The sequence below is a fragment of the Somniosus microcephalus genome, chromosome 1 (assembly GCF_052327205.1).
Source record: "Somniosus microcephalus isolate GS21.2 chromosome 1, FLI_Smic_1.0, whole genome shotgun sequence".
Classification (NCBI taxonomy): domain Eukaryota; kingdom Metazoa; phylum Chordata; class Chondrichthyes; order Squaliformes; family Somniosidae; genus Somniosus; species Somniosus microcephalus.
The window spans coordinates 9,226,168-9,253,914 of record NC_140987.1 but is presented as its reverse complement, the minus strand read 5'-3'; the positions used below and the strand labels follow the sequence as shown (position 1 = coordinate 9,253,914).

The window sequence follows — 27,747 nt, the reverse complement described above, 5'->3', positions numbered from 1 at the left end:
GCGGCGTAAGTACGGTTCCCGAGGAGCACAGCGTAAGCACGGTTACCGAGGAGCACGGCGTAAGTACGGTTACCGGGGAGCGCAGCGTAAGAACAGTTACCGAGGAGACTGGCGTAAGTACGGTTACCGAAGAGCACGGCGTAAGCACAGTTACCGAGGAGCACGGCGTAAGCACGGTTACAGAGGAGCGCAGTGTAAGCACGGTTACAGAGGAGCGCGGCGTAAGCACGGTTATAGAGGAGCGCGGTATAAGCACGGTTACAGAGGAGCGCGGGGTAAGTACGGTTACCGAGAAGCGGGGTGTAATTACGGATACCGAGGAGTGCCGCATAAATACGGTTACCGAGGCGCGCGGCATAAGTATGGTTACCGAGGAGCGCCGCATAAGTACGGTTACCGAGGTGCGCGGCATAAGTATGGTTACCGAGGAGCGCGGCATAAGTACGGTTACCGAGGAGGGCAGCGAAAGTATGGTTACGGAGGAGTGCGGCGTAAGTATGGTTATCGAGGAGCATGGCGTAAGCACGATTACCGAGGAGCGCGGTGTAAGCACGGTTGCCGAGGAGCGCGGTGTAAGTATGATTACCGAGGAGCGCGGCATAAGTACGGTTACAGAGGAGCGCGGCGTAAGCACGGTTACCGAGGAGCGTGGTGTAAGCATGGATACCGAGGAGCGCGGTATAAGTATGATTACCGAGGAGTGCGGCATAAGTACGGTTACAGAGGAGTGCGGCGTAAGCACGGTTACCGAGGAGCGCAGCGTAAGCACGTTACCAAGGAGTGCGGGATAAGCACAGTTACAAAGATGCGCGGGGTAAGTACGGATACCAAGGAGCGCAGCGTAAGTACGGTTACCGAAGAGCGCGGCATAATCACAATTATCGAGGAGCGCGGTGTAAGCACGGTTACCAAGGAGCGTGGCGTAAGCACGGTTACAGAGGAGCGCGGTGTAAGCACTGTTACAGAGGAGCGCGGCGGAAGCACGATTACCGAGGAGTGCGGTGTAAGCACGGTTACCGGGGAGCACGGTGTAAGCACGGTTACTGAGGAGCGCGATGTAAGTACAGTTACTGAGGAGCGCAGCGTAGGCATGGTTACCGAGGAGCGCGGCGGAAGCACAGTTACCGAGGAGCGCGGCGTCAGTATGGTTACCGAGGAGCGCGGCATAAGCACGGTTACCGAGGAGCGCGGGGTAAGCACGGTTACCGAGGAGCGGGGGGGAAGTACCGTTACCAAGGAGCGCGGGGCAAGTACGGTTACCAGGGAGCTGGGGGTAAGCACAGTTACCGAGGAGTGCGGCATATGTATGGTTATCGAGGAGCACGGCGTAAGCACGGTTACCGAGAAGAGCGGCGTAAGCACGGTTACCGAGGAGCGCGGCATAAGCACGGTTACCGAGGAGCGCGGGGTAAGCACGGTTACCGAGGAGCGGGGGGGATGTACGGTTACCGAGGAGCGCGGGGTAAGTATGGTTACCAGAGAGCGGGGGGTAAGTACGGTTACTGAGGAGTGCGGCATATGTATGGTTTTCGAGGAGCACAGCGTAAGCACGGTTACCGAGGAGCACAGCGTAAGTATGGTTACCGAGGAGCGCAGCGTAAGTACGGTTACCAAGGAGCGCGGCATAAGTATGGCTACCGAGGAGCGCGGCGTAAGTACGGTTACCGAGGAGCGCGGCGTAAGCACAGTTACCGAGGAGCATGGCGTAAGCACGGTTACTGAGGAGCGCAGCGTAAGTACGGTTACCGAGGAGCACGGCGTAAGCACGGTTACCAAAGAGCGTGGTGTAAGCATGGTTAGCGAGGAGCGCGGGCTAAGTACGATTACCTAGGAGTGCGGCATAAGTACGGTTACAGAGGAGCGCGGCGTATGCAGGGTTACCGAGGAGCGCAGTGTAAGTACGATTACCGAGAAGTGCGGCGTAAGTACGGTTACCGAGGAGCGCGGTGTAAGCATGTTACCAAGGAGCGCGGGGTAAGCACGGTTACAGAGAAGCGCGGGATAAGTGCGGTTACTGAGGAGTGTGGCGTAAGCACGGTTACCGAGGAGCACAGCATAAGTACGTTTACCGAGGAGCGTGGCGTAAGTACGGTTACCGAGGAGTGCGGCGAAAGTATGATTACGTAGGAGCGCGGCGTAAGTACGGTTACCGAGGAGCATGGCGTAAGCACGATTACCGAGGAGAGCGGCGTATGCACAGTTACCGAGGAGCGCGGTGTAAGTAGGATTACTGAGGAGCGAGGCGTAACTACGGTTACCGAGGAGTGCGGCATAAGCACGGTTACAGAGGAGCGCGGCGTAAGCACATTACCAAGGAGCGCGGGGTAAGCACGGTTACAGAGAAGCGCGGGGTAAGTATGGTTACCGAGGAGCGCAGCGTAAGTACGGTTACCCAGGAGCGCGGCGTAAGCACGATTACCGAGGAGCGCGGTGTAAGTACGATTATCGAGGAGCGCGGCGTAAGCACGGTTACCGAGGAGCACGGCATAAGCACGGTTACAGAGGAGCGCGGTGTAAGCATGGTTACAGAGGAGCGCGGGGTAAGTACGGTTACCAAGGAGCGCGGCATAAGTACGGTTACCGAGGAGCGCGGCATAAGAACGGTTACCGAGGAGCGCGGCGTAAGTACGGTTACCGAGGAGCGCGGCGAAAGTATGGTTACCGAGGAGCGCGGCGTTAGCATGGTTACCGAGGAGCGCGGCGTAAGTATGGTTACTGAGGAGTGCGACGTAAGTACGGTTACCGAGGAGAGTGGTGTAAGTACGGTTACCGAGGAGCACGGCGTAAGCACGGTTACCGAGGAGCGCGGTGTAAGTACAATTACCGAGGAGCGCGGCGTAAGTACGGTTACCGAGGAGCGCGGCGTAAGCACAGTTACCGAGGAGCGTGGTGTAAGCACAATTACCGAGGAGCGCAGTGTAAGTACGATTATCGAGGAGCGCGGCGTAAGCACCGTTGCCGAGGAGCGCGGCGTAAGCACGGTTACAGAGGAGCGCGGTGTAAGCACTGTTATAGAGGAGCGCGGCGTAAGTATGGTTACCGAGGAGCGCGGCGAAAGTATGGTTACAGAGGAGCGCGGCTTAAGTACGGTTACCGAGGAGCATGGCCTAAGCACAGTTACTAAGGAGCACGGGGTAAGCACAGTTACCGAGGAGTGCGGCGTAAGGACGGTTCCCGAGGAGCACGGCGTAAGCACAGTTATCGAGGAGCGCGGCGTAAGTATGGTTAACGAGGAGCGCGGCGTAAGTACGGTTAACGGGGAGCGCGGCGTAAGTACGGTTACCAAGGAGCGCGGCGTAAGTACGGTTAGCGAGGAGCACGCCATAAGTACGTTTACCGAGGAGCGTGGCGTAAGCATGGTTACCGAGGAGCGTGGCGTAGGTACAGTTACCGAGGAGCACGGTGTAAGTATGGTTACCGAGGAGTGCGGTGTAAGTACGGTTACCAAGGAGCGCGGCGTAAGTACGGTTACCAGGGAGCGGGGGGTAAGCACGGTTACCGAGGAGTGCGGCATATGTACGGTTATCGAGGAGCACGGCGTAAGCACGGTTACCGAGGAGCGTGGCGTAAGTATGTTTACCGATGTGTGCGGTGTAAGTACGGTTACTGAGGAGCGCGGCGTAAGCATGGTTACCGAGTAGCACGGCGTAAGTATGGTTACCGAGGAGCGCGGCGTAAGTACGGTTACCGAGGAGCGCGGCGTAAGCACGGTTACCGAGGCGCGTGCCGTACGTATGGTTACCGAGGAGCGCGGTGTAAGCACGGTTACCGAATAGCGCGGCGGAAGCACGATTACCGAGGAGTGCGGTGTAAGCACGGTTACCGGGGAGCACGGTGTAAGCACGGTTACTGAGGAGCGCGATGTAAGTACAGTTACCGAGGAGCGCAGCGTAGGCATGGTTACCGAGGAGCGCGGCGGAAGCACGGTTACCGAGGAGCGCGGCGTCAGTATGGTTACCGAGGAGCGCGGCATAAGCACGGTTACCGAGGAGCGCGGGGTAAGCACGGTTACCGAGGAGCGGGGGGGAAGTACCGTTACCGAGGAGCGCGGGGCAAGTACGGTTACCAGGGAGCTGGGGGTAAGCACAGTTACCGAGGAGTGCGGCATATGTATGGTTATCGAGGAGCACGGCGTAAGCACGGTTACCGAGGAGCGGGGGGGATGTACGGTTACCGAGGAGCGCGGGGTAAGTATGGTTACCAGGGAGCGGGGGGTAAATACGGTTACCGAGGAGTGCGGCATATGTATGGTTTTCGAGGAGCACGGCGTAAGCACGGTTACCGAGGAGAGCGGCGTAAGTACGGTTACCAAGGAGCACAGCGTAAGCACGGTTACCGAGGAGCGCGGCGTAAGTATGGTTAACGATGAGTGCGGCGTAAGTACAGTTACCGAGGAGCGTGGCGTAAGCACGGTTACCGAGGAGCACAGCGTAAGTATGGTTACCGAGGAGCGCAGCGTAAGTACGGTTACCAAGGAGCGCGGCATAAGTATGGCTACCGAGGAGCGCGGCGTAAGTACGGTTACCGAGGAGCGCGGCGTAAGCACAGTTACCGAGGAGCACGGCGTAAGCACGGTTACCAAAGAGCGTGGTGTAAGCATGGTTAGCGAGGAGCGCGGGCTAAGTACGATTACCTAGGAGCGCGGCGTAAGTACGGTTACAGAGGAGCGCGGCGTATGCAGGGTTACCGAGGAGCGCAGTGTAAGTACGATTACCGAGAAGTGCGACGTAAGTACGGTTCCCGAGGAGCGCGGCGTAAGTACGGTTACAGAGGAGCGCGGCGTAAGTACGGTTACAGAGGAGCGCGGGGTAAGTACGGTTACCGAGGAGCGCGGCATAAGTACAGTTACCGAGGAGCGCGGCGTAAGTACGGTTACCGAGGAGCGCAGCGAAAGTACGGTTATGGAGGAGCGCGGCGTAAGTACGGTTACCGAGGAGCGTGGCGTAAGCACGGTTACCGAGGGGCGCGGGGTAAGCACGGGTACCAAGGAGTGCGGCGTAAGTACGGTTACTGAGGAGCACAGCGTAACCACGGTTACCGAGGAGCACGGCGTAAGTACGGTTACCGAGGAGCGCGGCGTAAGCATGGTTACCAAGGAGCACGGCGTAAGTATGGTTATCGAGGAGTGCGGCGTAAGTACGGTTACCGGGGAGCACGACGTAAGTACGGTTACCGAGGAGCGCGGCGTAAGTAAGGTTAGCGAGGAGCGCGCCGTAAGTACATTTACCGAGGAGCATGGCATAAGCACGGTTACCGAGGAGCGCAGTGTAGGTACGGTTACCGAGGAGCATGGTGTAAATATGATTACTGAGAAGCGCATTGTAAGTATGGTTACCGAGGATCGCGGCGTAAGTACGGTTACCGAGGAGCGTGGCGTAAGCACCGTTACTGGGGAGCGTGGGGTAAGTACGGCTACCGAGGAGCAGGGCGTAAGTACGATTATCGAGGAGCGCGGCGTAAGCACGGTTACCGAGGAGCGCGGCATAAGCACGGTTACCAAGGAGCGCGGGGTAAGCACGGTTACCGAGGAGCGGGGGGGAAGTACGGTTACCGAGGAGCGCGGGGTAAGTACGGTTACCAGGGAGCGGGGGTAAGCACGGTTACCGAGGAGTGCGGCATATGTGCGGTTACCGAGGAGCACAGCGTAAGCACGGTTACCGAGGAGCGCGGCGTAAGTATTGTTAACGATGAGTGCGGCGTAAGTACGGTTACCGAGGAGCGCGACGTAAGCACGGTTACCGAGTAAGTATGGTTGCCGAGGAGCGCAGCGTAAGTACGGTTACCGAGGAGCGCGGCATAAGTATGGCTACCGAGGAGAGCGGCATAAGTACTGTTACTGAGGAGCGTGGCGTAAGCACAGTTACCGAGGAGCATGGCGTAAGCACGGTTACTGAGGAGCGCGGCGTAAGTACGGTTACTGAGGAGCGCGGCGTAAGCACGGTTACCAAGGAGCGTGGTGTAAGCACGGTTACCGAGGAGCACGGGCTAAGTACGATTACCAAGGAGCGCGGCGTAAGTACGGTTACAGAGGAGCGCGGCGTACGCACGGTTACCGAGGAGCGCAGCGTAAGTACGATTACCGAGAAGTGCGGCGTAAGTACGGTTACAGAGGAGCGCGCCGTATGCACGGTTACCAAGGAGCGCGGGGTAAGCACGGTTACAGAGAAGCACGGGGTAAGTACGGTTACCGAGGAGCGCGGCGTAAGTACGGTTACTGAGGAGCGTGGTGTAAGCACGGTTACCGAGGAGCGCGGTGTAAGTATGATTATCGAGGAGCGCGACGTAAGCACGGTGTACCAAGGAGCGTGGCGTAAGCACGGTTACAGAGGAGCGATGTGTAAGCACGGTTACAGAGGAGCGCGGGGTAAGTACGGTTACCGAGGAGCGGGGGGTAAGTATGGTTACCGAGGAGCACAGCGAAAGTACGGTTACGGAGGAGCGCGGCGTAAGTACGGTTACCGAGGAGCGTGGCGTAAGCATGGTTACCGAAGGGCGCGGGGTAAGCACGGGTACCAAGGAGTGCAGCGTAAGTACGGTTACCGAGGAGCACGGCGTAACCACGGTTACTGAGGAGCACGGCGTAAGTACGGTTACCGAGGAGCGCGGCGTAAGCATGGTTACCAAGGAGCACGGCGTAAGTATGGTTACCGAGGAGTGCGGCGTAAGTACGGTTACCAGGGAGCGCGGCGTAAGTACGGTTACCGAGGAGCGCGGCGTAAGTAAGGTTAGTGAGGAGCGCGCCGTAAGTACGTTTACCGAGGAGCGTGGCATAAGCACGGTTACCGAGGAGCGCAGCGTAGGTACGGTTACCGAGGAGCATGGTGTAAATACGATTACCGAGAAGCGCAGTGTAAGTATGGTTACCGAGGATCGCGGCGTAAGTACGGTTACCGAGGAGCGTGGCGTAAGCACGGTTACCGAGGAGCGTGGGGTAAGTACGGCTACCGAGGAGCATGGCGTAAGTACGGTTACCGAGGAGCGCGGCGTAAGTACGGTTACCGAGGAGCGCGGCGTAAGCATGGTTACCGAGGAACGCGGCGTAAGCACGGTTACCGAGGAGCGCGGTGTAAGTACTGCTACCGGGGAGCGCGGCGTAAGCACGGTTACTGGGGAGCGCAGCGTAAGTACGGTTACCAAGGAGCATGGGGTAAGTACGGTTACCGAGGAGCGTGGGGTAAGTACGGCTACCGAGGAGCGTGGTGTAAGTACGGTTACCGAGGAGTGCGGCATAACTACTGTTACCGAGGAGCGTGGCGTAAGCATGGTTACCGAGGAGCGCGGCGTAAGTACGGTTACCAAGGAGCGCGGGGTAAGCACGGTTACCGGGAAGCGCAGCGTAAGCACGGTTACCGGGGAGTGCGGCCTAAGGACGGTTACCAGGGAGCGCGGCCTAAGCACGGTTACCAAGGAGCGCGGAGTAAGCACGGTTACCGGGGAGCGCGGCGTAAGCACGGTTACCGGGGAGCACGGCGTATGTACGGTTACCAAGGAGCGCAGGGTAAGCACAGTTTCCGGGGAGCGCGGCGTAAGCATGGTTACCGGGGAGCGCGTGCTAAGCACGGTTACCGGGGAGCGCGGTGTAAGTACGGTTACCGAGGAGCGCGGTTTAAATACGTTTACCAAGGAGCACGGCGTAAGCACCGTTACCGAGGAGCGCGGCACAGGTGGTGAACTGGGACAAAGGGTTTTTATTCCACAGTCTGTCGCTCACAATGGCCCAGAGATCACTGGAGCGAGGCCTCTCCTGACCGGCCCCGTTCGCTAGGCTTCCTCCTGCACGTGTAGCTTTTACAAGTTGCTGGATGAATTACACGTTAATAACGGCGCGCATCATTCACACCCACCTATATTCTCAGCAGAATCCAGCCCTATTAACTCTTGCTTCTTCACCTCGGTGTCATATTTGACCCTGAAATGAGCTTCCGACCACATATCTGCAGCATAGCAAAGACCGCCTATTTCCACCTCTGTAACATCGCACGTCCCCGCCCCTGCCTCAGCTCATCCGCTGCTGAAACCCTCATCCATGCCTTTGTTACCTCTGGACTTGACTGTTCCAACGCACTTCTGGCTGGCCTCCCACTTTCTACCCTACGTGCACTTGAGGTCATCCAAAACTCGGCTGCCCGTGTCCTAACTCGTACCAAGTCCCGCTCGCCCATCACCCCTGTGCTCGCTGACCTACATTAGCTCCCGGTTAAGCAACGCCTCGATTTCAAAATTCTCATCCTTGTTTTCAAATCCCTCCATGGCCTCGCCCCTCCCTATCTCTGTAATCTCCTCCAGCCCCACAACCCCCCCCCGAGATATCTGCGCTCCTCTAATTCTGGCCTCTTGAGCATCCCTGATTATAATCGTTCCATCATTGGTGGCCGTGCCTTCTGTTGCCTGGACCCCAAGCTCGGGAATTCCCTCCCTAAACCTCTCCGCCTCTCTACCTCTCTCCTCCTTAAAACCTGCCTCTTTGACCAAGCTTTTGGTCACCTGCCCTAATTTCTCCTTATGTGGATCGGTGTCAAATTTTTTGTCTTAAATATTCCTGTGAAGCACCTTGGGATGTTTTACTACGTTAAAGGCGCTATATAAAGACAAGTTGTTGTTGTTGAAGTTTTTTTTATATCGATAAAGGCAGAAGTGAGAATCCGGCAAGACTCTGCAAGCCTCCCGGCTGAGGGGCGGTGAGTTAGGCCGGGACCTGGTTCACCGACTCCTGGGAGTATCCTTGGGGCCTTGCGGGCAGTGAAGCCTGAGAGCCAAGGCAGACGAGGCCAGCAGCGTCAGAGGACGGCACGGACCCCCAACAACAGGAGAGCCCCACGACACCACCCCACTCTGGCCTGGGTTTAGTCGGGGAGGGGGGGCTCCAGTGAGCTGGTACACCGGGAGGGGCCTATCCGATGGCGGGCGTGGGACCCGGTTACAGGAACCCCAGGCCTGGGGTGTGGCCTGCACCCCAGAAGATTTGGGGGGGAATTCCTGAGCGCGGTGCCCTCATTGGCTCCCTAGGCTGGGAACAGGCTCTTGTGGGTTTTTGGGGTCCGACGCTCAAGCACTATTTGACTAGCGGGGGCAGCACAGCTGAATCCGATCCTGTCCTCAGTGTCACTGAATCCAGCACAGGAACACTGAGGATAATTGCAGCCCTTCCACTGCCCCCTCCCCCACTGCCCCCTCCCCCACTGCCCCCTCGCGCACTGCCCCCTCCCCCACTGCCCCCTCCCCCACTGCCCCCTCCCCCACTGCCCCCTCCCCCACTGCCCCCTCGCGCACTGCCCCCTCCCCCACTGCCCCCTCCCCCACTGCCCCCTCGCGCACTGCCCCCTCCCCCACTGCCCCCTCCCCCACTGCCCCCTCGCGCACTGCCCCCTCCCCCACTGCCCCCTCCCCCACTGCCCCTCCCCCACTGCACCCCTCCCCACTGCCCCTCCCCCACTGCACCCCTCCCCCACTGCACCCCTCGCCCACTGCCCCTCCCCCACTGCCCCTCCCCCACTGCCCCCTCCCCCACTGCCCCTCCCCCACTGCCCCCCTCGCCCACTGCCCCTCCCCCACTGCCCCCTCGCGCACTGCCCCCTCCCCCACTGCCCCTCCCCCACTGCCCCCTCGCGCACTGCCCCCTCCCCCACTGCCCCCCTCGCCCACTGCCCCCTCCCCCACTGCCCCCTCCCCCACTGCCCCCTCGCCCACTGCCCCCCTCGCCCACTGCCCCCTCCACCACTGCCCCTCCCCCCACTGCCCCTCCACTGCCCCCTTGCCCACTGCCCCCTCCCCCACTGCCCCTCCCCCACTGCCCCCCTCGCCCACTGACCATCCCCCACTGCCCCTCCCCCCACTGCCCCTCCACTGCCCCCCTCGCCCACTGACCCTCCCCCACTGCCCTCCCCCCACTGCCCCTCCACTGCCCCCTTGCCCACTGCCCACTCCCCCACCACAACTGAAGTCAGCACAGACCAGGGTGTTGAACCTCTCGGCCCTCTTGGGTCATTGTGCCTCAGTACCGCGTTCACCTCTTGAGCTCGGAGCGGGGGGGGCGAGTGGAGGGGGGGTTTTAGGAAAGGACGCGACTGTACCTGTTTCCTGACGCAGGGGTCACAGGGTGACCAGCTGGACCAGTCGCCAATGGCGCAGGGAACGCTGCAGCCCCCCGAGTTACACTCCTTCCGCTCCACGCTGGGGGAGCAGATGTTGCCGCAGTCAAACTTGTGGTAATATTCGTCGATAGAAAACTTCCTGAACAAGAGAGGGTGAGAGACTGGGTTAGTTACCAAGGGGCAGCTGTTCCGGGCTCTCTATTATTACAGCGCCCGCATCGTCACTGCCCAAATCCCCGAACCCTCCCCCAACCATCCACCTCCCCCTCCCCCAAACCCCTCCCCTCCCCCTCCCCCTCCCCATCTCCCTCCCCCTCCCCCAAACCTCCCCCTCCCCAACCCTCCCCCTCCCAACGGAACCCTCCCGAAATAGGCCTCCCCTCCCTCCCCAACCCCCTCCCTCCCCCTCCCCCTCCCCCTCCCCCTCCCTCCCGCTGAATTTTTATTTGGCACCTGCCTCTGGCGACTGGTTTGACCGGGGCCACAGGTTACAGTGCAGGTTGACCATTGAGACCAGGGATACTTTTCACAGAAGCAGGCCAGGCCTCCGCTCAGACACAGGCCGAGGAGAAACAGCGTCAGGACCTGTTGATGGGGGCCCATCGTCTGACGTGGGCGGGGCTTGATTTAGACTGGCTCAATCCTGAAATACAAATAGGCAGAGATTAAACCGGAGCAGCTCATCCAGAGGGCTGGAGTAAAACTAGACTTCAACTTCAAAGTGTGTCAGCCACTGGCTCAGTGGGTACCACCCTCACCTCTGACATGAAGGTTCTGGGATTATAACCACACTGCAGAGGCTTGATCACAAAAATCCAGGCTGACACTCCCAGTCTGGGGCAGCACTGAGGGAGCGCCGCACTGTCGGAGGGGCAGTACTGAGGGAGCACTGCACTGTCAGAGGGGCAGTACTGAGGGAGTGCTGCACTGTCAGAGGTGCAGTACTGAGGGAGCACTGCACTGTCGGATGGGCAGTACTGAGGGAGCGCCGCACTGTCGGAGGGGCAGTACTGAGGGAGCGCTGCACTGTCGGAGGGGCAGTACTGAGGGAGTGCTGCACTGTCGGAGGGGCAGTACTGAGGGAGGGCTGCACTGCCGGAGGGGCAGTAGTGAGGGAGTGCTGCACTGTCGAAGTGGCAGTACTGAGGGAGCGCCGCACTGTCAGAGGGTCAGTACTGAGGGAGAGCTGCACTGTCGGTGGGGCAGTACTGAGGGAACGCTGCACTGTCGGCGGGGCAGTACTGAGGGAGCGCTGCACTGTCAGAGGGGCAGTAGTGAGAGAGTGCTGCACTGTCAGAGGGGCAGTACTGAGGGAGCACTGCACTGTCAGAGGGTCAGTACTGAGGGAGTGCTGCACTGTCGGAGGGGCAGTACTGAAGGAGCGCCGCGCTGTCGGAGGGGCAGTACTGAGGGAGTGCTGCACTGTCGGAGGGGCAGTACTGAGGGAGGGCTGCACTGCCGGAGGGGCAGTACTGAGGAAGCGCTGCACTTTCGGAGGGGCAGTTGTGAGGGAGTGCTGCACTGTCGAAGTGGCAGTACTGAGGGAGCGCCGCACTGTCAGAGGGGCAGTACTGAGGGAGTGCTGCACTGTCGGAGGGGCAGTACTGAGGGAGTGCTGCACTGTCGGAGGGGCAGTACTGAGGGAGCGCCACGCTGTCGGAGGGGCAGTACTGAGGGAGCACTGCACTGTCGGAGAGGCGGTACTGAGGGAGTGCCGCACTGTCGGAGGGGCAGTACTGAGGAAGCGCTGCACTGTCGGAGAAGCGGTACTGAGGGAGCGCTGCACTGTCGGAGGGTCAGTAATGAGAGAGCAGTGCACTGTCGGAGGGGCAGTACTGAGGGAATACTGCACTGTCGGAGGGGCAGTACTGAGGGAGGGCTGCACTGCCGGAGGGGCAGTACTGAGGGAGCGCTGCACTGTCAGAGGGGCAGTAGTGAGGGAGTGCTGCACTGTCGAAGTGGCAGTACTGAGGGAGCGCCGCACTGTCAGAGGGGCAGTACTGAGGGAGTGCTGCACTGTCGGAGGGGCAGTACTGAGGGAGTGCTGCACTGTCGGAGGGGCAGTACTGAGGGAGCGCCACGCTGTCGGAGGGGCAGTACTGAGGGAGCGCTGCACTGTCGGAGAAGCGGTACTGAGGGAGCGCTGCACTGTCAGAGGGTCAGTAATGAGGGAGCAGTGCACTGTCGGAGGGGCAGTACTGAGGGAGTGCTGCACTGTCGCAGGGGCAGCACTGAAGGAGTGCTGCACAGTCGGAGGGGCAGCACTGAGGGAGTGTTGCACTGTCGGAGGGTCGATACTGAGGGAGTGCTGCACTGTCGGAGGGTCGATACTGAGGGAGTGCTGCTATTTCGAAGAAGAGTAGGGGGAGTTCTCCCCAGTGTCCTGGCCAATATTTATCCCTCAATCAACATCACTAAAACAGATTATCTGGTCATATCACACTGCTGTTTGTGGGAGCTTGCTGTGCACAAATTGGCTGCTGCGTTTCCTACATTATAACAGTCACCACACTTCAAAAAGTACTTCATAGGCTGTAAAACGCTTTGGGACGTCCGGTGGTCGTGATAGGCGCTATAGGCATGCAAGTCTTTCTTTTACTTTACAGCAAAAAAGATTGAGAGCAGACCAGGGAAGGGCACGGTGATAGAACTTTCCGGAGGACCAGCAGAAGCTTGTTATTTTTGAATTTAACAAAGTATTTTAGAAAGCGGTGAAAGAAGTTGCTTTAATGTAGAGCAGTACTCACCTCGTTTCACCCACCGTCCAGCTCCCTTCAGTGAGAGCGCGTCACTCTTTACCCAGACACCATCCCTTGGTTTCCTGGATCACAGATTTATTTTACTTATAAGCGGAGGAAGCAGCGAAGAAAAAAAAACTGGAATAAGATCGGAAGAGGAACCAGGATGAAGCAGAGAAATCAAGGTCCGCACAGCACTGGGAGAGACAAAGAGCAGGAGAGGAAAATGGTTCAGAAATAGGAGTTGATCAGACAAGGCAAAGAGGGGGAGGAATTCCCGAAATGTGTGCAAGAGAACTTTCTTGATCAGTGTGTTTCGAGCTGCAATGAGGAAGGAAGCAGTGCTGGGTCCAGTTCTGGGGCATGAAGTGGGGCAGGTGAAGCATGTTTCAGTGGGAGAGCATTTGGGGATCAGTGATCATAATATCTATTTTCGATAGTTATGGAAAAGGAAAAAGAACAATCAAGGGTAAGAATACTTAACTGGAGGAGGGTAACTTCAGTGAGTTGAAAAGGGATCTGGCCCAGGTAACAACAGAAAATGCTGGAAAAACTCAGCAGGCCAGGCAACATCCGTGGAGAGAAAATAGAGTCAACGTTTCGGGTCAAACCCCTTTATCAAGACTAAAGAAGCACAGGAAATGAAACAGATTAAGAGGCCAGGCTGGGAGAGAACAAAAGTGAAGAGACATTAAGAGGTATTCAAAACAAGACGAGATGGTGATAGGACTAGTGGAGACAAAACACGGCTCAGATTAGGTGTGAAATGCGCTGGCAGAATGGGAGACAGCTGCCATGTGGGAGAGAGGGAAAAAAAGAAAGGTGGTGGGGGGGGGGGGAATCAAAACAAAGGTGTGGATAAAAAATATAAGTAAAAATGTAATAGGGGCCGAGGTTATGATCAGAAATTGTTGAACTTGATATTGAGTCCGGAAGGCTGCAGAGTGCCTAATCGGAAGATGAGGTGCTGTTCCTCGAGTTTACACTGAGTTTCCATGGAACAATACAAGAGGCCGCAGACGGTGACGTCTGAGTGGGAATGGGGCGGTGAATTAAAGTGACAGGCGACCGGAAGCTCGGGGTCACCCTTACGGACTGAACGGAGGTGTTCCGCAAAGCGGTCGCCCAATCTGCGTTTGGTCTCCCCAATGTAGAGGAGACCGCATTGTGAGCAGCGAATACAGTATACTAGATTGCGAGGAGTACAAGTAAATTGCTGTTTCACCTGGAAGGGGTGTTTGGGGCCCTGGACAGTGGGAAGGGGGGAGGTATAGGGGCAGGTGTTACATCTCCTGCGCTTGCACGGGAAGGTGCCAGGCAAAGGGGAAGGGCTGTTTGGGGTGATAGAGGAGTGGACTAGGGTGTGTCGGAGGAAGCGGTCCCTACGGAATGCTGAAAGGGGAGGGGAGGGGAAGATGCGTTTGGCGGTGGGATCACTTTGGAGGTGGCGGAAATGGCGGAGGATGATCCGTTGAATGTGGAGACTGGTGGGGTGAAAGGTGAGGACAAGGGGAACCCTATCGTGGTTCCGGGAGGGAGGGGCAGGTGTGAGGGCAGAAGTGCGGGAGATAGAACGGACACGGTCGAGGGCCGTGTCAACCACTGTAGAGGGGAATCCTCGGTTGAGGAAAAAGGAAGACATGTCGGAAGCACTGGTGTGGAAGGTGGCATCGTCGGTGCAGATGCGGCGGAGACGGAAAAACTGGGAGAATGGAATAGAGTCCTTACAGGAGGCGGGGTGGGAGGAAGTGTAGTCCAGGTAGCTGTGGGAGTCAGTGGGCTTGTAGTGAATGTTTGTCAATAACCTATCCCCAGAGATGGAGACGGAGAAGTTGAGGAAGGGAAGGGAAGAGTTGGAGATGGACCGTGTGAAGGTGAGGGAAGGGTGGAAATTGGAGGCAAAGTGAATGAAATTGTCTAGTTCGGGGCGAGAGCAGGAAACGGCACCGATACAGTCATCAATGTACCAGAAAAAGAGGTGAGGGAGGGGACCCGAGTAGGACTGGAACAAAGAGTGTTCCACATATCCCACAAAAAGGCAGGCATAGCTAGGACCCATGCGGGTACCCATATTTGGAGGAAATGAGTGGAGTTAAAGGAGAAGTTGTTCAATGTGTGTCACACCTAATCTAGAGCCGTCTTTTGTCTCCACTAGTCCTACCACCATCTCGTCTCGTTTTGAATACCTCTTAATGTCTCTTCTCTTCAGTTTTGTTCTCTCTCAGCCCGGCCTCTTAATCTATTTCATTCCCTGTGCCTCTTTAGTCTTGACAAAGGGTTTTGACCCGAAACGTTGACTCTATTTTCTCTCCACGGATGTTGCCTGACCTGCTGAGTTTTTCCAGCATTTTCTGTTGTTATTTCGGATTTCCAGCATCTGCAGTATTTTGCTATCTGGCCCAGGTAGATTGGAATCAAAGAGGTGAGGCCTTCAAAGAGGAGATGGTTCGAGTACAGACGAGACACATTCCCATGAGGGGGAAAGGAAGGGCATCCAAAGCTAGAGCTCCCTGGATGACTAAAGTTATAGAGGTTACTCGCCTGGCCAACCTCCCACATTCTACCCTACGTAAACTTGAGGTTATCCAAAACTCGTCCTAACTCGCACAGTAAAGGAGGAGGCAAGTACCGAGGGAGGTGCAACTGGGCTCCGTGCTGAGCCCATCACTGCTCCTAACTTACATAACATAACTGGATTCAGAAACTCAATGAAAATAGGTCAAATTTGCAGATGATACCAAACTAGGAGGGGATATGGGATCGGAGGACAGCTCAGGAATTACAGAGTGAGGTGGACAAAATATGTCGGTGGGTCGAACAATGGCAGACGGAATTTAATGCAGAGAAGTGTAAAGTTCAGGACACATGGACAACGCACGTACTCCAGGAATGGTGCTGAAATAGCTAAATATAACGCAGCAAAATACATAGACGTCTTAGTACACTCAGTGCTCAACCTGTCCAACCAACACAGAGGAACAGTCAACAAAGCCCATAGGATGTTGAACTACATCATCAGAACAATAGAATATAACCCAGAGGAGATAATAGTCACACTGTGCAGGACTTCTGGTCAGACATCTCCTTGAGCGCTGCCGAGGGAAGGATGGGAGGGGAAGGGAGGGGCAGGGGGAGGGGCTAGGGGAGAGGGAGGGGCTAGGGGAGAGGGGGGGAGAGGGGGGGAGGGGTGAGGGGAGGGAGAGGGACTGTGGGAGGGGGAGGGGCTAGGGGAGAGGGAGGGGCTAGGGGAGAGGGGGGCTAGGGGAGAGGGAGGGGAGAGGGGAGGGGGAGGGGCTAGGGGAGAGGGAGGGGCTAGGGGAGAGGGGGGGAGAGGGGAGGGGGAGGGGTGAGGGGAGGGAGAGGGACTGTGGGAGGGGGAGGGGCTAGGGGAGAGGGAGGGGCTAGGGGAGAGGGAGGGGAGAGGGGAGGGGAGGGGCTAGGGGAGAGGGAGGGGCTAAGGGAGAGGGGGGAGAGGGGAGGGGGAGGGGGGAGGGGAGGGGAGGGGGAGGGACTATGGGAGGGGGAGGGGCTAGGGGAGAGGGCGGGGCTAGGGGAGGGGGGCTAGGGGAGAGGGAGGGGAGGGGGAGGGGGAGGGGCTGGGGAGAGGGAGGGGCTAGGGGAGCGGGAGGGGCTAGGGGAGAGAGGGGGGAGGGGGAGGGACTGTGGGAGGGGGAGGGGCTAGAGGAGAGGGAGGGGCTAGGGGAGAGGGGGGGAGAGGGGAGAGGGAGGGGTTAGGGGAGAGGGGGGAGAGGGGAGGGGGAGGGGCTAGGGGAGGGGGAGGGACTGTGGGAGGGGGCGGGGCTAGGGGAGAGGGGGGAGAGGGGAGGGGGGAGGGGAGGGGAGGGGGAGGGACTGTGGGAGGGGGAGGGGCTAGGGGATGGGGAGGGGCTAGGTGAGAGGGAGGGGAGAGGAGAGGGGGCGGATCTTTTTCAGGTTGGCAGGCTTTAACTAGTGGGGTGCCGCAAGGATCAGTGTTGGGGCCTCAGCTATTTACAATCTATATTAATGACCTAGATGAAGGGACCGAGTGTAATGTATCCAAGTTTGCTGATGATACAAAGCTAGGTGGGACAGTAAGCTGTGAGGAGAACACAGAGTCTGCAAAGGGATAGAGATAGACTGAGTGAGTGGGCAGTAAGGTGACAGATGGAGTATAATGTAGGGAAATGTGAGGTTATTCACTTTGGTAGGAAGAATAGAAAAACAGAATATTTTTTAAATGGTGAGAAACTTTCAAATGTTGGTGTTCAGAGAGATTAGGGTGTCCTCGTGCAAGAAACACAGAAAGCTAGCATGCAGGGACAGCAAGCAATAAGGAAGGCAAATGATCTCTTGGCCTTTATTGGAAGGGGGTTGGAGTATAAGAGTGAGGAAGTCTTGCTCCAATTGTACAGGGCCTTGGTGAGACCACACCTGGAGTACTGGGCACAGTTTTGGTCTCCTTATCTAAGGAAGGATATACTTGCCTTGGAGGCGGTGGAACGAAGGTTCACTAGATTGATTCCTGGGATGAGAGGGCTGTCCTATGAGGAGAGATTGTGTAGAATGGGCCGATACTCCCTGGAGTTTAGAAGAATGAGAGGTGATCTCATTGAAACGTACAAGATTCTGAGGGGGATTGACAGGGTAGATGCTGAGAGGTTGTTTCCCCCTGGCTGGAGTGATAGATTTTTGGACTCTAGGGGAATCACGGGTTCGGGGGATCGGGCAAGAAAGTGGAGTTGAGGTGGAAGGTCAGCCATGATCTCGTTGAATGGCGGAGCAGGGTCGAGGGGCCAAATGGCCGACTCCTGGTCCTAATTCTTATGTTCTTATGTTATGGGAGGGATGTGGGAAGAGGGTTGGTTGTGTGTGGGAGAGGGGAGGGGAGGAGGGTGAGTGGGGAAGGGAGGAGGAGCAGCGGGGAGAGGAACTGACCGGTTGTTGAATTGCCGACACCAACAGTTTGATTCTGTGTGGAGAGCAGGGATCGAGGCCGAGTTTAGTAAACATGTATCTGGATCACTTCCCAGGAAAGGAGCCTTTTAATATCTGGCAGGAATTAGAATCTGAGGATCCTAGTCTTGGCGAGAATCTCGACAAGTCACAGCTGCTGTTGTTTGCTATCCATTCCCCCCGGGGTCAGCGGGGGGGGGGGCACACTGATTCCAGTAAATGGGAGGGGTATGAACGCACTTAACCTCTGACCTACGGCTCTGGTACATAACTGCTCTTGGCTGTGCTCGAACGAGCGACTCTCGCCGTGTCTGAGGGACGGTTAAAACTCGAGGCCTCGAACGTTCGTTCACGGCTCAGCTTCTGTTCCCTGAACCCCAGAGTTAGGAACATCGGAACAGGAGGAGGCCATTCAGCCCCTCGGGCCTGTTACACAGGAACAGGAGGAGGCCATTCAGCCCCTCGGGCCTGTTACACAGGAACAGGAGGAGGCCATTCAGCCCCTCGAGCCTGTTACACAGGAACAGGAGGAGGCCATTCAGCCCCTCGGGCCTGTTACACAGGAACAGGAGGAGGCCATTCAGCCCCTCGAGCCTGTTACACAGGAACAGGGGGAGGCCATTCAGCCCCTCGGGCCTGTTACACAGGAACAGGAGGAGGCCATTCAGCCCCTCGAGCCTGTTACACTGGAACAGGAGGAGGCCATTCAGCCCCTCGGGCCTGTTACACTGGAACAGGAGGAGGCCATTCAGCCCCTCGAGCCTGTTACACTGGAACAGGAGGAGGCCATTCAGCCCCTCGGGCCTGTTACACAGGAACAGGGGGAGGCCATTCAGCCCCTCGAGCCTGTTACACAGGAACAGGAGGAGGCCATTCAGCCCCTCGAGCCTGTTACACAGGAACAGGAGGAGGCCATTCAGCCCCTCGAGCCTGTTACACAGGAACAGGAGGAGGCCATTCAGCCCCTCGAGCCTGTTACACAGGAACAGGGGGAGGCCATTCAGCCCCTCGAGCCTGTTACACAGGAACAGGGGGAGGCCATTCAGCCCCTCGAGCCTGTTACACAGGAACAGGGGGAGGCCATTCAGCCCCTCGAGCCCGTTACACAGGAACAGGGGGAGGCCATTCAGCCCCTCGAGCCCGTTACACAGGAACAGGGGGAGGCCATTCAGCCCCTCGAGCCTGTTACACAGGAACAGGAGGAGGCCATTCAGCCCCTCGGGCCTGTTACACAGGAACAGGAGGAGGCCATTCAGCCCCTCGGGCCTGTTACACAGGAACAGGAGGAGGCCATTCAGCCCCTCGAGCCTGTTACACAGGAACAGGGGGTGGCCATTCAGCCCCTCGAGCCTCTTACACAGGAACAGGAGGAGGCCATTCAGCCCCTCGAGCCTGTTACACAGGAACAGGAGGAGGCCATTCAGCCCCTCGAGCCTGTTACACAGGAACAGGGGGAGGCCATTCAGCCCCTCGAGCCTGTTACACAGGAACAGGGGGAGGCCATTCAGCCCCTCGAGCCTGTTACACAGGAACAGGAGGAGGCCATTCAGCCCCTTGAGCTTGTTACACAGGAACAGGAGGAGGCCATTCAGCCCCTCGAGCCTGTTACACAGGAACAGGAGGAGGCCATTCAGCCCCTCGAGCCTGTTCCGCCATTCAATGAGATCAAGGCTGATCTGCGACCTAACTCCATTTACCCACCTCTGGCCCATTTCCTTTAATACCTCTGGTTAACAAAAATCTATTAACCTCAATTTAAAATTAACAATTGATCTAGCATCAATTGCCATTTGCGGAAGAGAGTTCCAAACTTCTCCCGCCCTTTGTGTGTCGAAGTGTTTCCTAATTTCACTCCTGAAAGGTCTGGCTCTAATTTTTAGACTCTGCCCCTAGTCCTAGACTCCCCAACCAGCGGAAAGAGTTTCTCTCTCTCTTTTAAATTTATTTATGTGACCAGGGCATCGCTGACAAGGCCAGCATTTATTGCCCATCCCTAGTTGCCCTTGAGAAGGTGGTGGTGAGCCGCCTTCTTGAACTGCTGCAGTCCGTGTGGTGAAGGTGCTCCCACAGTGCTGTTAGGGAGGGAGTTCCAGGATTTTGACCCAGCGACGATGAAGGATCGGCGATATATTTCTACGTAAGGATGGTGTGTGACTTGGAGGGGAACTTGGAGGTGGTGGTGTTCCCATGCGCCTGCTGCCCTTGTCCTTCTAGGTGGAAGTGGTCGTGGGTTTGGGAGGTGCTGCCGAAGAAGCCTTGGCGAGTTGCTGCAGTGCATCTTGTAGATGGTACACACTGCAGCCACGGTGCGCCGGTGGTGAAGGGAGTGAATGTTTAAGGTGGTGGATGGGGTGCCAATCAAGTGGGCTGCTTTGTCCTGGATGGTGTCGAGCTTCTTGAGTGTTGTTGGAGCTGCACTCATCCAGGCAAGTGGAGAGTATTCCATCACACTCCTTACTTGTGCCTTGTAGATGGTAGAAAGGCTTTGGGGAGTCAGGAGGTGAGACACTCACCGCAGAATACCCAGCCTCTGACCTGCTTTTGTAGCCACAGTATTTATGTGGCTGGTCCAGTTAAGTTTCTGGTCAATGGTGTCGCCCAGGATGTTGATGGTGGGGGATTCGGCGATGGTAATGCTGTTGAATGTCAAGGGGAGATGGTTAGACTCTCTCTTGTTGGAGATAGTCATTGCCTGACACTTCTGTGGCGCGAATGTTACCTGCCACTTATCAGCCCAAACCTGAACGTCGTCCAGGTCTTGTTGCATGCGGGCATCGATTGCTTCATTATCTGAGGAGTTGTGAATGGCCCTGAACAGTGTGCAGTCATCAGCGAACATCCCCATCTCTGTCCTTATGATGGAGGGAAAATCATTGATGAAGCAGCTGAAGATGGTTGGGCCTAGGACACTGCCCTGAGGAACTCCTGCAGTGATGTCCTGGGGCTGTGATAATTGACCTTTAACCACCACAACCATCTTCCTTTGTGCTAGGTATGACTCCAGCCAGTGGAGAGTTTTCCCCCTGTCTACCCTATCTGTTCCCCTTAATATCTTGAAAACTTCGATCAAAGAACATCTGAACCGTCTAAATTCTAGGGAATACAGTCCTAATCTGCGTAATCTCTCCTCGTAACTTGATATACCTATCAATTCATTCCATGAAAAGCGACGAGTTAAGATAGTAACTATAGGTTTTTATTGGCTAAATAACAGAGCCCACCCTCGTGGGTGATCGGTTCCAACAAGGAAGAATACTAGCCAAGCGGTCACCTTTATACCTGGGCAAGCAGGCGGAGCCATGGGCGGAGTCAGCTGAGGTATGCCTAGGTATAACAGCGTGCGTGGCAAGAGGTAACCTTGTGTAGTGATAACAACAGTGTAAACAGTGATAACAACAGTGTAACAATAGTGAACGGTTGTGAACGATAACAGTGGTTTACCACATTCACCCCTTGTTTAAAATTGAGTCCGGCGGGGTGAAGTGTACTACCAGTTCGTGTATGTCAGTCTATCAGGAGGCCTCGTAAGCCTTTCTGATCGGCGCAGCAGCGGCGGCGGTGGTGCAGTATCCGATGTTAATGCTGGTGTCTGCGTGGTCGACGAAGGCTCCTGGGGTTCCGGCATGCCGCCTACAGGAGCTGGATTTGGGGGAGTGGTGGGGGGTAACGGTAGTATCTCAGGGGTGCCCGAGGGTGCGAGGTCTCGCAAGGAGACTGTGTCCTCCCGCCCGTCTTGGTATGCCACATAGGCATACTGGGGGTTGGCGTGCAGGAGGTTCACCCTCTCGACCAGGGGGTCCATTTTATGGGTCCTCACGTGCTTCCGCAGCAGGACGGGCCCCGGAGAAGTCAGCCATGTTGGTAGCGAGGTTCCCGTAGTCGACTTCCTGGGGAAAACAAACATTTGCTCATGAGGGGTGGCGTTAATGGCGGTACAAAGCAGTGACCGGATGGAATGGAGCGCTGCCGGGAGGACTTCCTGCCAGCGAGAGGTTGGGAGGCCCTTAGACTTTAGGGCTAAGAGGACAGCCTTCCAAACTGTCGCGTTCTCTCTTTGCACCTGGCCGTTCCCCCGGGGGTTGTAGCTGGTGGTCCTGCTCTCAGCAATACCTCTCGCGAGCAGGAACTGGCGAAGTTCCTCGCTCATGAAGGATGAGCCCCGGTCGCTATGTATATAGTTCGGGAACCCGAACAAGGCGAAGAGGTCGTTCAGGCATTTGATGACCGTGGTACTGGTCATGTCTGGGCAGGGGATGGCAAAGGGGAAACGGGAGTACTCGTCAATAATGTTGAGGAAGTACACATTACGGTCGGAGGACGGGCGGGCCCCCTTAAAATCGATGCTCAAGCGCTCGAAGGGGCGGGTGGCCTTGATCAGGCTTGCTCTGTCCGGCCTATAGAAATGCGGTTTGCATTCGGCACAGGCTTGGCAGTTCCTGGTTATGGTCCTGACCTCCTCGATGGAGTAGGGCAGGTTGCGGGCCTTAATGAAGTGGTAAAGTCCAGTGACCCCGGGGTGGCAGAGGTCGTTGTGGAGGGTCCGCAGTCTATCAACTTGCGCGTTGGCGCATGTACCTCATGATAGAGCATCTGGGGGCTCGTTGAGTTTACCAGGCCGGTACAAGATATCGTACTCGTAGGTGGAGAGCTCAATTCTCCACCTCAAGATCTTGTCGTTCTTGATTTTGCCCCTCAGCTTGTTATTAAACATAAAAGCAACCGAACGCTGGTCGGTGAGGAGGGTAAATCGTTTTCCGGCCAGGTAATGCCTCCAATGTCGCACCGCTTCCACAATCGCCTGGGCCTCCTTCTCGACAGAAGAGTGTCGGATCTCAGGGCCCTGGAGGGTCCTTGAGAAGAAGGCCACAGGTCTCCCCGCCTGGTTAAGGGTTGCAGCTAGGGCGAAGTCGGATGCATCGCTCTCCACTTGGAAAGGGATGGACTCATCCACTGCGTACATTGTGGCCTTCGCAATGTCTCCTTTTATGAGGGAGAAGGCTGCGCATGCTTCTGCTGTCAGGGGGAAGGAGGTGGACTTCATGAGGGGTCTGGCTTTGTCCGCATAATTGGGCACCCATTGGGCATAGTAAGCGAAGAGCCCCAGGGTTCTCTTCAGTGCCTTTGGACAGTGGGGGAGGGGAAGCTCCATGAGGGGGCGCATTCTTTCGGGGTCGGGGCCGATGACTCCGTTCTCTACTACGCAGCCGAGGATGGCAAGGCACGAGGTGTTAAACACACATTTCTCCTTATTGTAAGTGAGATTCAGCCGTTGGGCCGTACGGAGGAATTTCTCCAGATTAACATCATGGTCCTGCTGGTCGCGGCCGCAGATGGTGACGTTATCTAGATAAGGAAACGTGGCCTGCAGCGCGTTCTGGTCAACCATCCGGTCCATCTCCCTTTGGAAGACCGAAACCCCGTTGGTGACGCCGAAGGGAACCCTAAGGAAGTGGTAGAGGCGGCCATTCACCTCGAAGGCGGTATATTGGCGGTCCTCAGGGCGGATAGGGAGTTGGTGATAGGCCGACTTAAGGTCGATGGTGGAGAATACCCGGTACTATGCAATCTGATTGACCATGTCAGATATGTGGGGAAGGGGGTATGCGTCCAGCTGGGTGTACCGGTTTATGGTTTGGCTGTAGTCGATGACCAGGCGGTTTTTATTGCCGGTCTTAACGACTACGACCTGAGCACGCCAGGGGCTGGTGCTCCCCTCGATGATGCCCTCCTTCAGGAGTCGCTGCACCTCAGAGCTAATAAAAGCTCTGTCCCCGGCGCTGTACCGCCTGCTCTTGGTAGCGACGGGTTTACAGTCGCGGGTGAGGTTAGCGAACAAGGAGGGGGGCGGGACTTTGAGAGTGGAGAGGCCACATGTGGTACGCGGCGGGCGGTTTAAAAACTGCTGGTTGTAGACTGTGAGTGGGGGGAGGGGTCCACCGTATGCCAAAGTGACACTTCGAAGGTGGCATTGGAAATCCAGCCCTAGTAGGACGGCAGCGCAGAGCTGGGGCAGGACGAGAAGTTTAAAGTTTTTATATTCCGTGCCCCTAACCGACAGGGTCACCACACAGTAGCCGCTGACGTCTGTTGAATGGGACTTCGACGCCATCGAGATCCGATGGCGCGTTGGCCGGACAGTGAGGGAATAGCAGCGCACCGTGTCTGGGTGAATAAAACTCTCCGTGCTCCCGCTGTCGAACAGGCAGGTCGTGGCGTGGCCGTTTACTTCGATGTCCATCATGGACCTGGACAGATGATGCGGGAGAGCTTGGTCAAGCGTGACGGAGGCCAGTGTATGGCTGAGTGAGCTGCTGTAGTCGGCAGGTGAGGCGGAAGTCGGGTCTGGAGACAACATGGCGGCCGAGTGCGGCGAACAAAATGGCGGCGCCCATGACGCGGATCCCCACGAGGTCGAAGTAGAACAAAATGGCGGAGAAGATGGCCGCCCCCACGACTCACATGAGGCACTGCTGGCGTCTGTGGCCTTGATCAAAGATGGCCGCCCCCACGACTCACATGAGGCACTGCTGGCGTCTGTGGCCTTGATCAAAGATGGCCACCCCCACGACTCACATGAGGCACTGCTGGCGTCTGTGGCTTTCCCCCTGCAGGCATTTGCAAAGTGGCCTTTTTTTTTGCATCCGGAGCAGGTCGCGTTCCTTGCAGGGCAACGCGCCCTTTGATGTCTCGCCTGGCCACAGAAATAGCAGCTGGCGGCCCGATCGCGGGGCTCCGCTGCCGCAGCAGGTCCCAAGGGTGGCGGTCCCGATCGATTCCGGGACACCGACGCCGTAGTAGGTCCCAGGGGCGGCGGTGCGAGGGGTATTGCGGCCGGAGTCGGGCCCGAGTCCCAGGGTCACGCAGCACTGTACCCGGAGTACGCCTCGAGGTCCCGATGGGCCACTTCCAGGGAGCGAGGGCTGCAGCAGCTTTCAAGCCGAGGTCCTTTGATTTGAGCAGTCTTTGCCGTGAGTAGTCGGACCGAAGGCCTTTCACGAAGGCATCACGGATATTTCCTTCAGCATGTTGTGCAGCCGATACAGCTTTAAAGTCACAGTCCCTAGCGAGTGTTTGTAGCGCCCATAAAAATTCATCTACAGACTCTCCTGGCTGTTGCGAGCGGGATCTTAGGAGATGTCTGGCATACATTGAATTTACTGGGCTCCGGTACTGCTCTTTTAGCAGGTCGAGGGCCTCCTCGTATGTAGCAAGGTCCCGGATGAGTGCAAATACTTTAGGGCTCACCTGGGCGGTCAGAACTCTTAGTTTGTCGGCTTCCGATGGCACGCCAGAGGCTACCAGGTAGGATTCAAAGCAGCTCAGCCTGTGATCGAAGTCGAGGGCTGAATTCGCTGCCTGTGGATTTAGATCCAGGTACGGCGGTCGGAGGGCTCGCAGCCAAGTCGGCTGCTGGGGCTGTTGTAGCTGGCCGTTTGGCTGGTTGTTTGGCTGCTCCAGTCCAGTCATTTCAAAATTTAGCCAATAAAATTGATATACCTATCAATTCATTCCATGAAAAGCGACGAGTTAAGATAGTAACTATAGGTTTTTATTGGCTAAATAACAGAGCCCACCCTCGTGGGTGATCGGTTCCAACAAGGAAGAATACTAGCCAAGCGGTCACCTTTATACCTGGGCAAGCAGGCGGAGCCATGGGCGGAGTCAGCTGAGGTATGCCTAGGTATAACAGCGTGCGTGGCAAGAGGTAACCTTGTGTAGTGATAACAACAGTGTAAACAGTGATAACAACAGTGTAACAATAGTGAACGGTTGTGAACGGTAACAGTGGTTTACCACATAACTTAACCCTTGAAGTCCGGGTATCATTCCGGTAAACCTGCGCTGCACTCCCTCCAAGGCCAATATATCCTTCCTACGGTGTGGGGCCCAGAACTGCTCACAGTGCTCCAGGTTTTCTTTGATGGCGGGGCTCGGACCCACGCACCGCACAACAGGAGCAACAGTGGTGATGACTCAGTGACACAAAGATTGGGGTTTTTGAAAACATTGGAAAGAAACCAGAATCTTTGCTAAAAGATTCAGATAAGAAAACCTCTGGAGATGGAGAATAGTCAGTGTGGATTTCTAAAACGAAGGTCATGTTAAACCACCCTTATAGAATCCATTGAAGAAATAACAGAAAAGAGAGGCCAAGGGCTGGCAGTGGCTCGATGGGCTGAATGGCCTCCTGAGCTGTGACAATCTCTGCCGGCACCGGTAATTACCGCTCTCCTCCACCAGAGGGCACCGCCAGGCGTTACCAACACAGTGCGCTTGTGCCACCATGTGGCAGACGCTGAGTACTGCAGCCATTCCCAGCCCCATTCCCACTCTCCCAGTCCTAGTCCCACTCTCCCAGCCCCATTCTCACTCTCCCAGTCCCATTCCCGCACTCCCAGTCCCATTCGAATACTCCCAGCCCCATTCGAATACTCCCAGTCCCATTCGCACACTCCCAGTCCCATTCCCACACTCCCAGACCCATTCCCACTCTCAAAGGCCCATTCCCACACTCCCAGACCCATTCCCACTCTCCCAGTCCCATTCCCAAACTCCCAGTCCCATTCCCACATTCCCAGCTCTGCAGACCATGCATGTGGAAGGTATCTGGGTAAAGTGGGGTTTAGTGGGTGATGGGGGCTCTGTGGGATCGCACTGTGAGGATCGGCTAAGTCGAGGTGAATGGCCTTAATCTCCTGTACCTTTGGAGGGGTCAATAACCAGGGGGCATGATGTACCTGCTGGATCGGTCTCGTTTAGCCAGTCGTGACCTCCAGGGATCTTGGTCTGTTAGTAGGCGGCGGGATGTGAGCTGTCTAGCCATCGTGCCTGCACAAATGCCCCAATCCCAGATTCCCGCCCGGCTAGTTCATATTTGAGAGGCGGAGGAGTCCCCGGGGTTGTCACTGATACTGTTTCCCTCTGTCAGTCTCCTTCTACCTCTGACAGGGGGCCTCACAGCAGGAGTATGGCAATGCTGTTCCCCAATCCACTCCCAGACTTGCCCCAGGGTCTCCCTGCATCTCAACCCTCCCCTCCCCAAACCGTCGAAGAATTAAGAACATAAGAGTTAGGAGCAGGAGTAGGTCATATGGCCCTTCGAGCCTCGTTCTAACAAGGGAAATCGTGGCTAACAAGGGAAATTAGGGATAGCATAAGATCCAAGGAGAGGACATATAAATTGGCCAGAAAAAGCAATAATCCTGAGGATTGGGAGCTGTTTAGGATTCAACAAAGGAGGACAAAGGGATTAATTAAGAGGGGGAAATAGAATATGAGAGTAAGCTTTCAGGGAACATAAAAACTGACTGTAAAAGCTTTTATAGATATGTGAAGAGAAAAAGATTGGTGAAGTCAAGCGTAGGTCCCTTGCAGTCAGAATCAGGGGAATTTATAATGGGGAACAAAGAAATGGCAGACCAATTAAATACATATTTTGGTTCTGTCTTCACAAAGGAGGACACAAATAACCTCCCAGAGATGCCGGGGAACATAGGGTCTAATGAAAGGGTGGAACTGAAAGAAATCAGTATTATTAGGGAAATGGTGTTAGGAAAATTGATGGGACTGAAGGCCGATAAATCCCCAGGGCCTGATAATCTACATCCCAGGGCACTTAAGGAAGTGGCCCTAGAAATAGTAGATGCATTGCTGGTCATCTTCCAGAACTCGATAGACTCTGGAACAGTACCCATGGATTGGAGGGTAGCTAATGTTACCCCACTATTCAAAAAAGGTGGTAGAGAAAAAGTGGGGAATTATAGACCGGTAAGCCTGACATCGGTAGTGGGGAAAATGCTAGAGTGCATTATAAAAGATGTAATAGCAGAGCACTTGGAAAGCAGTGACAGGATCGGACAAAGTCAACATGGATTTACCAAAGGTAAATCGTGCTTGACTAATCTACTGGAATTTTTTGAGGATGTAACTGGTAAAATAGATAAGGGAGAACCAGTGGATGTGGTGTGTTTGGACTTTCAGAA

General features: G+C 56.3%; 1 protein-coding gene across 1 annotated transcript in view; it reads right to left on the bottom strand.

Annotated features, from left to right (window-relative positions):
* Nucleotides 1-12,941, bottom strand: part of LOC147123916 (complement component C6-like) — a 114,844-nt gene extending 101,903 nt beyond the window's left edge. Inside the window, 3 exon segments of the mRNA XM_085965268.1 lie at nt 10,071-10,226; nt 10,545-10,734; nt 12,839-12,941. Of these exon segments, the coding sequence (XP_085821394.1) occupies nt 10,071-10,226; nt 10,545-10,694 (306 nt within the window). The 5' untranslated portion in view covers nt 10,695-10,734; nt 12,839-12,941.
* Between the last annotated feature and the right edge of the window lie 14,806 nt (nt 12,942-27,747).